The sequence below is a fragment of the Lygodium microphyllum genome, chromosome 2 (genome assembly GCF_053477565.2).
Source record: "Lygodium microphyllum isolate KBCC chromosome 2, Lygodium_microphyllum_v1.1.10, whole genome shotgun sequence".
In the NCBI taxonomy this organism is placed as follows: domain Eukaryota; kingdom Viridiplantae; phylum Streptophyta; class Polypodiopsida; order Schizaeales; family Lygodiaceae; genus Lygodium; species Lygodium microphyllum.
In genome coordinates this window covers 154,535,329-154,549,611 of record NC_141136.1, presented here as the reverse complement: position 1 = coordinate 154,549,611, position 14,283 = coordinate 154,535,329, and the positions used below count along the sequence as shown (strand labels likewise).

The window sequence follows — 14,283 nt, the reverse complement described above, 5'->3', positions numbered from 1 at the left end:
TGATGAGAATTTCAACATGGTACTAGCATTATCAAACAACCCCTTCCAAAATGAACGGATCATCTAAGGATCTCGATCACTAATGATCGACTTGGTATACTATGGTACTTAAATATATGCTACAAAAATAGACATAACATATAATCAACCTTTATCTTCTTCCTCACTGAAATGAAATGGGCTTGCTTACTGAACCTACAAATAATAGTTAATATCCCATCATTCCCTGTAGGTGTCCTAGGAAGCTAAAGGATAAAGTCCGTAGCAATGTTCTGCCAAGGTCTATGTAAAATAGGCAAGGGCTACAACAAACCTGACATCTTTTGCCTATTATGCTTCACTTTCTAACATATGATGCATATCTTGACAAATTGCTCTTCATCATGCCTCAAAGCTTTCCAATAAAAGAAATGCTCCACCGCTTTGATTGTGGCATCAATCCCTTTGTGCCCTACATTACGGGGAGGATGATTGACAATGATCACTCTACACCATTACAAAGCTAATCATACACATTGGCAAAATCCGAATCAACAACATATTAATCCTTCATGGCATCCAACTCACTGTAATAAATCATACTGACGACTGAAATCTGAAACTTTCATGATAGAACATCCAAATACAACATTCCTTTTCCCATCAACATGTACAATCTGAGAATGAAACATTGAGAGAAAATTTGCACATCTCATATGCTTCTCTCACAACTTTGTCTACGTCAAAAAGCATCTCAATATCTAATAATGCATATGCATTGTAAAATCAGCCCCTAGCAAGTAGTGTTTCCATGTAGATACTGCATGAATTACACCCAAGAGCTCTTTCTCATAGACCTATGAATTCCTCTCTACACCGTAGAGAAGATGGCCCTCATAAACCACAACTCAATCATGTTGCATTAGAAGAACCCTAATGATGCTTCCACATGCATCACACTGAACCACAAATGACTTCCTTAGATCTGGCAATACAAGCATAGGATCTAATGTCATCTTTTCTTTTAACTTATCGAATGCTGAAATTTCCAATCCCTGTCCATCTAAATGATACATTCTTTTTCTGCAAAGTATGCAATGGAAATGCAATTTCAGCAAAGCCACATACATACTTCCTATAATACGAACATAGACCCCAAAAATGATAAATCTCATGCACATACATTCCTCAAAGATAGCCATGAATGTATTGCCTTAACCTTTGCAGGGTCCATACGAATGTCATTAGCCAATACAATATATCCCAAAAAGTAGATTTCATGCAAAAAGATTTTACTTTTCTTGTCATTATTAACCAACCTATACTTACGCAACTCATTGAACACAATATACAAATGCTTTCTATATCATGCCCCATTCTTTGAGTAAACAATCATGTCATCAAAGAAGGTGCCCACAAATCCCCTATGTGTCTTAAAGATGCGATCCATCATTTGTTTAAAGGTGGCAAGAGCATTCGTAAGAGTCCAAAAGGCATGACAGCAAACTCATATAACCCAAAAGATATTCTAAAAGTTGTTATGGACATATCCTTTGATCTAATGCATATCTGATGATATCCACCTTTCAAGTCTATACGGTTGAATATAGCTTCCCCCTACAATCTATCATGACATCATCAATACGAGGGATCAAAAACCAATTCTTTATCGTGATCTTATTCATAGTATGATAGTCAATGCACATATATGCCATGAACCATGCCTTTTCTATACCAAAAGCATTGGAAATCAAAAAGGAGATGAGTTGGACTGAATCAAACCTTAACAGCTCATTCACTTGGCTCATAATCTCCTCCTGCTAGACTCCACTTACCCTGTAGGGTGGCTTATTAGGTGGCCTACTTCCAGGGATAATATCTATGTCATGATGTTTCAGCCTTTCAAGCGGTAGCTACATCAAAAGTGATTGAGAAAAGCAATCAGTATACATTTTCAAAAATGAAATGTAATCCTTCTGTAACTTTGCCATTTTTCATTATCAATCTATCCTTCGAAAAAGCATGTACAAATGTGATTTTTCGTTACTTTAGAAATGGCAGCAACCAATACAAAAAGGAGAGATTACCCTTTCAGCATTACATCCAAAGTATGGGTCTTGTCCTTATGTTGGATAGTGATCACTTTAACATGTGAATCAATCACTCCATGCAACTTATTCTAGGGATAATATCTATGCCATGATGTTCTGGCCTTTCAAGTAGTAGCTACCCCAAAAGTAACTGAGAAAAGTAATCAACATACATTTTCAAAAAATGAAATTCGATCTTTCTATAACTTTGACATATTCCCAACATTTTTATTATCAACCTTATCCTTAGTGAAAACCAAGTATGCAGAAAAGTGATTTTTCGTTACTTTAGAAATGGCAACAATAACTGATACAACAGCGACAAATTATCCTTTCAACTTTACATCCAACGTATGGGTCTGAATAGTAATCACTTTAGAATGTAAATCAATCACTGTATGCATACAATAGCACTATGGTACACCAAGCAAGATATCACAACTCTTAAGTGAAGCAATAAAGAACTCTTCGCTGTCCACATATCCCCGAACATGCAAATGAAGCCTTTCAATGAGCAATGTGATATGTTCTGCATGGCCCTTGCATGCTATAGCAACTTTTTCCATGGGTCCCATCTCATCCTATCTAATACCTAAACGGGCTGCTATGTCTCTAGAGATGAAGTTGGCCCATACTCCATTATCAAAGAAAATCAAAGCATGCTAATCATTGATTTTGCCCCATACTCTACAAAACTCAGTTGCATCATCATTGGAAAAATCACTTAAAATATCTATCACTAATTCCATGGATATTTCCTCCTGTTCATAAACAAAGCATTTATTTGCATCCATTAATTTCCTACATCGTGGAAGTGGTTTCCATTCCTTTCTCTGCTATTTTGGCCTCTTTTCAAGTTGATTTTTAGATATTCCCCTTTTCTCAACCTTTGACAACTTTTTTAATCAATTTATCCCCACTCTCTTGAAAGCCCAAATCTTTCCTACGCAACAATGCATTAGCTATGGCAACAGTCTCTATGAGCTGAGACATGCTAGACACATGGATTTAATGCAAAAATCATTGATTCCTTTAGGCAGCCCACATACATACTTTTCCACTTACTCATAAAGAGGAACCAAATGACAAGAAGTGACTAGCAGCAATGCATCCCAAAACTTCTTTTTGTATTGCTCCAAATTCTTACATTCTTTTGCATCTAGCTTATTCCAAGCTTCCATCATGTCCACCTCAAAAGTACTTGTCAACCAATTCAATGCAAATATTCGCTCGAATTGTACCCATGTTGACAATGCTCTACCTTGCATTAAGAGCGTGGCCTGCCCACTGCAATCATTCTTGAAAGTGGCTGCCTTCCGAATGTTAGAGGATTCAGTGAAGTTTCCCACCAAATGACTACATCCAACTACTGAATGAAAGTTAAAGCTTTCAGCCTATATTGTGCGCCACAGAAGGACTTAAACTTCACCCCTTTTCCACCCTCATCATAGTCTTTTGCTACCCCTTTGGGAATCAAGTTGTAATATACTGGCTACTACAAAAAGGGTGCATTTGCTATATTTGCATCATGACCAAGACCAAAAGAAACATTTACATGACCAGCACTCATTTCTCGAGCCCCATAAGCATTCGAGGGTGCAGATGCATTACCAAACATGCAACTTCGTATCCCATGCATCAAACCAATGTTGCCATACATAGGTTATGCATATTACCATCCGTACCCGAATACATTCGGCCTTGCAAACCATACATAAGTTGCTAAATACCATAAGAAGCTATGCCATACATTCCCATATGCGATCCTTGACCAACCATTGCATGAAAAACTAGTGCTACCACCAAAGTATCCTCGCTGCCCCATCATGGATGCATGCCTAGATGTCCAAAATCCATTGGATTGGCACTTCCATGGTGGCCTTGCATTCGCACTCCTTGCCCGCAAGTACCAACTACTTTTCTTTATTAGTTGTTGGTCTGTAAGGACACAGCTTAGAGAGTTTGAGATCGAGCAGGAGCATATGAGTGTGATGGCTAGAGAGAGTGTGAGCAAAGTGAAAGTTCGAAACGATAAGAGTGTACCAACAATGTGTTGGTACACAAAGAATAAAATGTATTTATACTTAGGGCACGTAAAGGGTGCACTCACATGTACAATGTGCGTGTACTATATACACGGAGGTTACCGGGCCTTTATATCCCAACAACCTCCCACTTAAAGGTCCAATATAAACCTCTAGCTAACCAACTCTCACTAGTCGAATGCAATGCTCGTGTTGAGCTCTGCTTAGACTTTTAGTGAGAGCATTTGCAGGATTATCTTGTCTTTTAATCTTGGTCAATGTGATTTGACCATCTTCCAGAATCTGTCTGATGAAGTGATATTGCACATCTATATGCTTTGTGCGTGAATGATACATGGCATTCTTAGCCACATACACTGCACTGTGGCTATCACATCCCAAAATTGCAGTATCCATAGACATGCCGAGATAATCTGCAAGTCTGCTCAACCATATAGCTTCCTTAGAAGCTTCAGTAGCTGATATGTATTCAGCTTCACTGGTACTCAGTGCAACAATGTTTTGCAACCTAGAACACCAAGAAACAATCCCACTAGCAATGTAAAGACATACCTGCTGGTGGACCTACGAGTATCCAAGTCACCTGCCATGTCTGCATCACAATAACCCTGCAAACTAAGTGCGCCCTACCCATAGCAAATACTTTTTCTTTGTGTACCCTTAAGGTATCGAATAATACACTTGGCAGCCTCCCAACGTGCTTTGCCAGGATTTGACATAAACCTGCTAACAACTCCCACTGCATGAGCAATGTCTGGACGAGTAGCAACCATAGCATACATAAGAGAGCCACAAGTTGATGCAAAGGAACTCCCTTCAAAGCATTTGCTTCCACGTCATCTTTCGGGCTGTTGGCTTTGCTAAGCTTGAGATAAGGAGGTAAGGGTATCCCAAAAGGCTTAGCTTCAGCCATGTTAAATCTGTCTAGTACTTTTCCAATGTACTTTTCTTGAGATAAAAACAGCAATTTCTGCATTCTATCTCTACGAATCCTCATGCCCAAAATATGCTCTGCAGTCCCCAAATCTTTCATGGAGAAAGCTAATTTCAGCTGATTTTTTAGAGCATCCAAGCTAGTCTTTCTTTTCCCAGCTAGTAACATATCATCCACATACAAAACAAGTATTATGGGGCTGCCATCTGTATCATTTTTCATGTATAAGCAATGATCTGCATGGCTACGTGTAAACTCAAGAGAGAGCATAAAAGTGTCAAACTTTTTGTACCACTGCCGTGGTGCTTGCTTCAGCCCATACAGGCTGCATTTTAGCTTACACACCATCTGTTATTTTCCAGGAACTACAAAGCTCTCGCGTTGTTTCATGTAGATTTCCTCATCAATGTCACCATGCAAGAAAGTTGTTTTTACATCCATTTGATACAACTCTAAATCCAAAACAGCAGTAACAGCAAAAAGCACACATAAAGTGGTCATCTTCACAACAGGTGAGAAGACCTCTTGGAAGTCAATCCCTTCCTTTTGTGCATAACCTTTGGCAACTAGCCTTGCCTTGTACTTGGGTTTCCCATCAACTGTCTTGACTTTGTACACCCATTTGTTTCGAGGTGGCTTTCTTCCCTTTGGTAATGACACAAGATCCTAAGTATCATTTGCATATAGAGATTTAATCTCTTCCTGCATAGCTAACTCCCACTTACTGCTAAACTCACATGACTTGGCCTCTTTGTATGTAAGAGACTCACCCTCATCTGTAAGCATCACATAATGCAAGGAGGGGTCAAACCTATGTGGTTGTCTTCTTACACGTGCAGACCTGCGTACCCAATGATCAACATTGTCAGGAATTGGGTCTACATCAGGAGGTATATTATTTTCAGCATTCATTTGCTGCTGTAAACCATTTTTAGCATGCTGTTCATGCTATACAGCGCCTTCAATTTCATTTTCAGCACCTGCATTTTCATAATCAGCAAGCCTATCTTGCTGGCCATGACCTCCTTGTGCTTCTATTTGCTGTCCATCATCATCTGGCTCAAAAATAACCGGCTGATCATCATTTTCAGCCTGTGGTACAGCACCTTGAGGCTCATTTTCTGAAGTAATGGGTGGCTGCAAGCTCTGAACTTTTACCTTTTTTAGATCTTCATTAGATGCTAGAATGCCTTTCAGCAATTTTGCCTCATTAAACACAACATTACGGCATGGACAGAGGTAACCACACTCTGTAGCCAAATTCACCCTCATCAACATAGCCCATGAAGATGCCTTTGGTAGATTTTGGGTCAAGTTTATTCCTCAATTCATTCCTAACATGCACAAAGACATCACAGCCAAAAATGCATAAATGGTCATATGAGGCCGATTTGCCAGACCAAACCTCCTTAGGGATGCCATTATTTAAGGACCTGTTTGGAGAGTGGTTGCAAATGTGAACCGCGGTTTTGAGTGCCTCTCCCCAAAATGCATGAGGAAGATTGGCAGTGGACAGCATGCACCGCACTCTTTCACATAAAGTCCTGTTATATCTTTCAACCACCCCATTTGAAGAAGGGTTGCAAGGGGTTGTAAGCTCCCTCTTAATACCATGCAAGTCACAAAAGGACTTATTCAGTCGATGTGCACTCACCCCCATTATCAGTTCGCAAGCATTTCAGCTTTCTACCTGTCAGAGTGGTCACAAATGCATGAAAAGTTTTAAAAACGGCAAACTCATCACTTTTCTTTTTCAGCAAGTACACCCAAATCTTCTTGGAACAGTCATCAATTAAGGAGACAAAATATGCAGCACCACCCAATGATTTCACGGGCATACTACATACATCAGAATGCACTAAGTCCAAGACATTGGACTTACGAGAGACACCAGAGTAAAAAGAATTTTTTATTTGCTTTCCAAACTGACACTCATTACAAAAATCAAGTTTTGAGCCTTTTCTATCAACCCTCTTCAAAGAGGTAAGGACATCAAGTCCTTTTTGGCTCATATGGCCTAATCTCTTATGCCATAACTCCAAGTGGCTGCAAATTTCAGCAACTACAAGAAACTTGTCATTCAAGGCTTTACAGTGCAAACAATACAATGTGCCCTCCTTGGTTCCTTTTGCAATCAGCACATGGAACCCTTTTTCCCTTTCCACAAACCACCACCGAACAGTGTGTGGTGTAGCCATGCAAGTCAAGCTGACCAACAAACAATAAACTCTTTTTAATGCCAGGCACATATCTGACATCTTTCAACACAAGCTCTTGACCATTGTCTAAAGACAAGTGTATGGTACAAATCCCATCAATGCTGCACACATGGTTATTTTCAAAGTACACATTTCCATAACTGCCTGCATTAAACATAGCAAAACACTCCAAGCAAGGAGTTACATGGAAAGAGGCATCAAAGTCTATAATCCAAGTCTGAGTGACACCATCGTCAACAGACAAGAGTGCATCAATCACATCAGCCTTGGTAATCTGTATATCCTGCATGTGACATACAAGGGCATCATAATCAACTGCACATAATACATCAGCCTCTATATCTCAAAGCTCCTCTATGACCACACTAGAGGCCACATTTGCCTTTTCTTTGCCTTTGGCTGTCTCCAATGCATCTGTCTTTTCTTCTTTCTTCTTTTTATCTCCTGCATTCTTCTTTCTCTCTTGTTCCTTCTTGTAGTACCTGCAATCAGGTTTCTTGTGGCCCTTCCGACCACAATGATAGCAAGTAATGTCACTATTATCCTTTCCTTTGCTCTTGCTCCTGTTTCTCTGCCATGCATATGCAGTTTTCTTTTCAGCCCTACCTCTTATATTATAAGCTGAGTTGCTGCCTTCTCTACTAGACATACGTCTAATTTCTTCATTCAAGATAGAACCTCTCACCCCATCATATGAGAGATTGGGGTTATTGCTGAGTGAAACCACCAAGGTTTCCCACGAGTCCAGCAGTATCATGATCAAAAAGATCGCCCTCAACTTATCATTAAAGTCCAAGTTTGCATCTTTGGGCTGATTTAGAATCCCTATAAATGCACTCAAGTGCTCCGCTGCAGGCTTTGACTCATCCAGTCACATATTCACCAACTTGCGCATTAAATGCACCTGATTAACAAGTGTGGTGATCTCATAAGTAGTTTTCAGCTTCTCCTGTATTGCATAACCTGTGTCTAAACCCTTAATGTCTGTCAGAATATCATCAGTGACACCCATCTTTATGTAAGCCACAGCCCTTTTATTCACTCAAGCCCAATCTGCATCAAACATTAGTGCAGTTTTATCTTCCTGCAAAGCATCCTCACAATCCTTCAGGAACAAAATGCCCTGCATACGGTCTTTCCAAAGGTCAAATCCATGGCCATCAAACTGTTTAATCTCCATCAAACTCTTGATGTCTGAACTGGAAGAAGTTACAGCCATTTTATCACGAACACAAGAGTAAATGCACTAATCTGCGGAAGCACAAGCTGAACCAGCAAAATACCCTGCTGTTTTTCCTCAACCAGAAATAAATCTCTGCTGTTTATACATTAACCAGCCATTGCACGGGCAAAAGATGTAGAAGTTTACCAAATTCTACACAAATCCCCAAAATTTCAAGTCCAAAATTGCATGAATGTCAGTCAATCTAACCCAGCTGAGTAAAGCTTTGCCTTTGCCAATACATGAAAAGCCCCAAATTTCTGGGATCCAATGTCAAGAAATTTTACCCAAAAAATGCAAAATTTCGACAAAATTTGCAAAATCCCCAATTTAATTGAGGTCTCCGCTCGCGATGTCTACAATTTCTGACTCAAAAGTCACTGACAGGCATGAATGATGCCAAATCTGGGAAAAGCTCCAAATTCTGTGGCCCGATTTGCACAGATTTTGAAATTGTGCCTCTGGTGTGTGAACACCTATCAAGGCAAGTGCTAGTGAGGGGATTAGAAAAAAAATTTGATTTGTTTTTGAAAAAACCAAAGGAACTAACCGGGGGGGGGGGGGGGGGGGGGGGGGGGGGGGGGTCGTCCGTTGACCCCCATCGCATCAGGTCGCCCATCACGCGAACCGCCTGTAGAGGTCGCCTGCACATCGGGTCGTTCCAATCATCGCCTGCACGTCGCGTCACATCTGACTGACGCTTACCCACCGGAGCTACGTGCCTGTTGCACATCACACGAGCCTGCACGTCGCATCACGTCTGACTAACGCTTGCTCGTCGGAGCTCCCTGCCTGTCGCCCGTCACACGACGTCTGATGCCTGCCTTTTCGCTGGTTCTCTCGCCCATCACACGACATCTGACGGTTCCCTGCTACAATCGCCTGCTGACTACTGCTACATGCCTGCTGCCGCAAGCCTAGCAGCGGTCGCCTCAATCTTGAAAGCGTGCAGAGTCTTCGCTCTGATACCAATTGTTGGTCTGTAAGGACACAACTTAGAGAGTTTGAGATCGAGCAGGAGCGTATGAGTGTGACGGCTGGAGAGAGTGTGAGCAGAGTGAAAGTTCGAGACGATAAGAGTGTACCAACAATGTGTAGGTACACAAAGAATAAAATGTATTTATACTTGGGGCACGTAAAGGGTGCGTTCACATGTACAATGTGCGTGTACTATATACACAGAGGTTATCGGGCCTTTATATCCCAACATTAGTATCATTGGGAGATTCATGTGAAGACTTTGGCATTTTCTTCGTTGCATCTTGCTATCCTGAAGGTGTAGAAGATAACTTCTTGTCTTTGTTATCCTTCGTTTGAGCATTCAAAAATCAAGTGAACTAAGGATATTTCACCAATTCAGTAAAGAGATATGCTAGAATGCTCATTCAATTTTTGAATTGATTATCAAATTCCTCATTCTTTTGCTGGTCATTAGCTTTGTTTTGCCTTGAAGGCCCTGCATCTTGAACAATAACAGCATTTTCAACTTGTTGTCCATCATGTGAGGCTTGTCCAAGGTTACGCATTGCATTTCCTTCTTCCCCATGAGAATGTTCATACTGAGAAGTATCATCATAGCTTGATCCATCTCACTGTATAAAGAAATTTTGTTGTAATTACTCACCTAAGCATAAATTTAGCATTACCACAAAGCTTCTGCCTTGCAATGGAGTGCCTCAAGCTCACCAAGTCAAAAGATTTGATGGTATCCCGGCAATGGAACCATGATACTAGCCTTCCTTCTTGGAAAGGGTAGTGAAATCCTGATCAAGCACTTAATTACAGCAATTAGCAAATTCACAAAACTGAAATGCACACTTTACCTTAACAATCTTGGACATTAGACACCCTGTTGGTCCCAAAACTAGCACCCCTTTCAATATGTTATCTTGTATTGCAACTGGATGGAGTACACCTGAGATTTCTTAGTCTCCCCTGCTGTTCCAAAAGCCCCTTGCTGTCACCAATAATTAACAAGCCTTCCAACCAATTTCCCCTTGGTTTCTACCCTACACTTCTGCAAATTGGACCCTTGATTGTCCAACTGCTACCCCAAATCCAATGAGATGAGCTAGCATCAGAAATCCCTAGCAAGTCCTTGAATTCCAGAGCTGATTTCAATGTACGATGCCTCTAACTACTGGCATGGGTCCCAAGGTGGCTATTAAACCCTAATTTCTGCTGTATACTAGGGTTTACTACAGAAATTCCACCGCTACCCATCAAATCTGGCTGAGATATCCTTCAAATGGCTTGAGATTTACTAAGATAATCAGAGAATGGATTGAAGAAGGTAAGAGAATGTTGAGGAGAGAGAATTTTTTGAGTTTTCACACAAGGAATCCCAAAAAATTAACTATTGCCTCCTCTGAACAGCCCCAAATGCCATCACCTACTACCAAGAAGGTGTCAAATTACTATCACCTACATTGAATGTTGTTACTTGCATTCGTAGGCATCATAAACCCTATCACTTGCATCTCCATGGTCTCCTACAGCAGTTGGCATATTACTTTATTTAGAAATTTTCTTACCTTGTTGTTCACCTTTTTTTGCTTACATGGCCATACAACAATATATTTTATCGAAAAAGAAAGTCAAAAGTCTAACAACTATTTCCTTGCATCGCCAAAGCTTCCCTTCCTGTGCTGTTATCATTTTCAGTAAGGTATATAATATGATTAAGATGAGCGTTGAAAGATCTTGAATGTCTCTCACAGCAGCAAAATTGATCAGCAGCCTCTCTCTCTCTCTCTCTCAGGCTGAACACACTAAATGAGCTTCTCCCAGCTATTGAAACTAAAAGTAGGCATGGTAGGCTTTGAAACTATACCTTCCACAAAATTGAAGTATTTTCTCGGAACTATGTTCAAAAACAATGTGACTTGATTGTCAGAGGACTTGGGAGTCCCCGTAGTGGAGAATTCAGTAAGAAGTCGCCAATACTCAGCCAACTTGACTTTCCAGTCATCCCGGTCAGTGATTTTAAAGAGTTGGAGCTCATGGTCAAGATTTATACGACGGGTCCTATCCCAAGCCGCATAGCAATCAATCAAGAGTGCCCCGCCCATTGTTCTGACGCTAAGTCAAACTGCTGAAGCTAAGAATGAAACTCAGGCAATAAGCCCTGTATCAGCACGACAATAGCAGAGGCATTCCTAGCCTTCCATGAGCGGACAATCTCATATGGAACAAGTGCGGGGTCGGGTTGGGGTTCCAACCCCTACACAAGATCCCGTAGGTTGTGAGAGTCAAAGACATGTCTCATCAAGTTCGACCAAGAGGTAAAGTTTGACCCATTAAAATGAGTCTTATCATTGAAAGCATGCTTGGCAGAAGATAAGGTGAAACCATGAGGTGTCGGGAAAGTGAGATAAGATGGAGGTGGAGGGTAAGATGGTGGTGGTGGGTGTGTCTAATAGGAAGAATGAGGAGGAAAAGGTGGATAGGCAAAAATAGGCTGGTAGTGTCCAGTGAGTGCCAATTGATGTCAACTGATTGTACTCTATCTTCGTCATGATTGTACTCTACCTTTTTCATAGTCAACTGATTGTACTCTATCTTCGTCATGATTTCCACCAGTATATCGCAAAGCGAAAGAGATAAAACACAAAGGTACAAAAGACGAATCTAAAGTACCTTGTACCAGAGTGGTCGAAAGAGAATAAAAGAATGAAACATACTCCGGATCTCTTTCTCCAACACAAAGAGACCCATCCTTGAGGAAGTCTCGATGGCCCTACAATATCATCAGATTTATGCGCAACATCTGATGAGAGAAATTCATGCATACCTTCATTGAGTAGCTTCTCCTAAAGGGCAATCCTTCGATCGAGCTCCTCAATCTTATTTCGTCTATAGTCCATGATCACATGATATTCTTCAGTGGAAAGCTTGTATAGCCTTTCTTCCGTGTTGTTAGAAGTGTCTTTCACTATGCCGGAACTTTGTGGAGCAAGCTATTCTCGGCATATGTTGTTCTAGAGACTGAGTTGGTGTTGATGTGTTCAAAGTCATTTGAACCTACTATTGTTCTTGCTTCTTGCGGAGAGCTTTTAGATCAAAAGCCTAGGTTTCTCAGAGAGTATCAAGCTCTAATACCATATAAAGAAATACTCTAACACAGAAACACAAATAACAATCATACGACAAAGCACAAACTGATAAAAGAACTCAGTTAGAGTGAGGGTAACTCAGAGACAATGAACATAGAAAATAACTGATATAACTACTCAATATACAATGCTCATGCAGCAAACACACTATGCAATGAATGAATACTGAACCTCGAACTCCTGTATCTCAAGGATTATGGCACCGGTAATGAGCTCGAGAGTGTATCATACTCTAAACGGATCCTGAATCGCAGCAAAGCAACCTTCAGATGTCGAACACCAACACACGCAATGAAAAGCTAGATCTGATACAGACCGCAGTATGAAGAGAGAAAGACTAAAAATTCAAGCTACCGGAACAGCAGTCGCCTAGCTAGAATCAACTCCAAACAGTGTGAAGAGGACTGGAAAGCATGCACCAACTAATGGAAACAGCAATGGATAACTTCGGCTGAGATATCCTCCGCGAACGGGGTGTAGGCAACAAGCTGAAACACCTGAAATCTGTAAAAACGAGATTGTAGATTAAATGGAGGACAACATACGTACTTATAAAAAGTTTGGGCCCTCCCAAGTGGGTTTCTACTTATGGGACACAGAAACTCTCTAGGATTGCGTTTCTTTTAAATAAACAAAGCTTCTTCATTAATTAAGTAAGTTTTGGGGCTGTTTAAGTAAAGCTAATGCATTTTTAGCTCAACACCAACCCCAAACAGCCTTCTCATCCATTGCATGGGCATTTTTGCCGAGCGGTAGCCTTTTAATCCCATTTTTCAGCAATTTTCAACCATTTAATTATTAATTCTAAAAATTAATTTCAACCATGCTAACCCTGCCCAAAATTAGATGTGCCCATACACAATTTCATTGGCTAGGCCATTTGCAATCCAAAGTGGTCCCCAACCTTAATTGACCCTTGGACAGACACAAATTAATTAATTAGTACCTAGTCCCTAGTGTCACCATTGACACTTAATAGGCTAAGCTGACACCACCTATCGCCCAAAACTTGGCTACCATAACTTGTCACAACTTTTGCCTTTGATACCCATTGCTTCTTCAAGGTCCTTGGCTTATTACCATGAAATAACTACTTGCATATCACATCTGCATCCCAATATTGCACATTTAATTAATTAAATTAATCAAAAGTCTGTAGCAAAAGCAAGCATCCAAAAATTTCACGTCCCTGTGACAGATTCTTTGATTATTATAAGATATAAAGATAAAAGGAGCTAGAAGAGAATCCAAAAATTCAAACTTTGGTTGAACAAAAGCGCTAAAGCATGGGTTGAAGCAAAGGTATTTGAAGCTTTCTTACTAAGAAGACTCTTAAGACAAATGGTATTACCATTACGAAGGCCTACCTCAGCATGAAAGATATCAATGTTATATATGCAACAGAGTCTATGAAAGGTAACATATCAGCTATCATTCAAGGATATACCATGTGGTGACTTCAAAGTCTCATCATACATAAGCTGCCTACTCTTGTCTTGAATCCCTCCATGGAGAAGGACAAGGGAAAAGTCAAAGAACCTGCTATCTTCATGGTAGCTGAATCTCCAAAGATGCTTTTAGCAAAGGAAAACAACACTACAAGAGACTTCAAGCCTGAGAGAAGAGCATCAAGTTTGGCATTTTCTATGGTAAGAGAGATTTTCAAAAGTTGTGTCTTT

The 14,283-nt window shown here is 40.5% G+C and overlaps 1 protein-coding gene across 3 annotated transcripts in view; it reads right to left on the bottom strand.

The window, feature by feature from the left end:
• PP7 (serine/threonine phosphatase 7) overlaps positions 1-14,283 on the bottom strand; it is a 78,258-nt gene that overhangs the window by 20,403 nt on the left and 43,572 nt on the right. Inside the window, exon 4 of one of the 3 annotated variants that reach the window (XM_087699891.1) lies at positions 1,762-1,892. The exons of the other annotated variants lie outside the window; for them this stretch is intronic. Coding sequence (XP_087556017.1) covers positions 1,800-1,892 — 93 coding nt within the window. The 3' untranslated portion in view covers positions 1,762-1,799. The remainder of the gene's footprint in view (positions 1-1,761; positions 1,893-14,283) is intronic. 3 annotated transcript variants of the gene reach the window in all.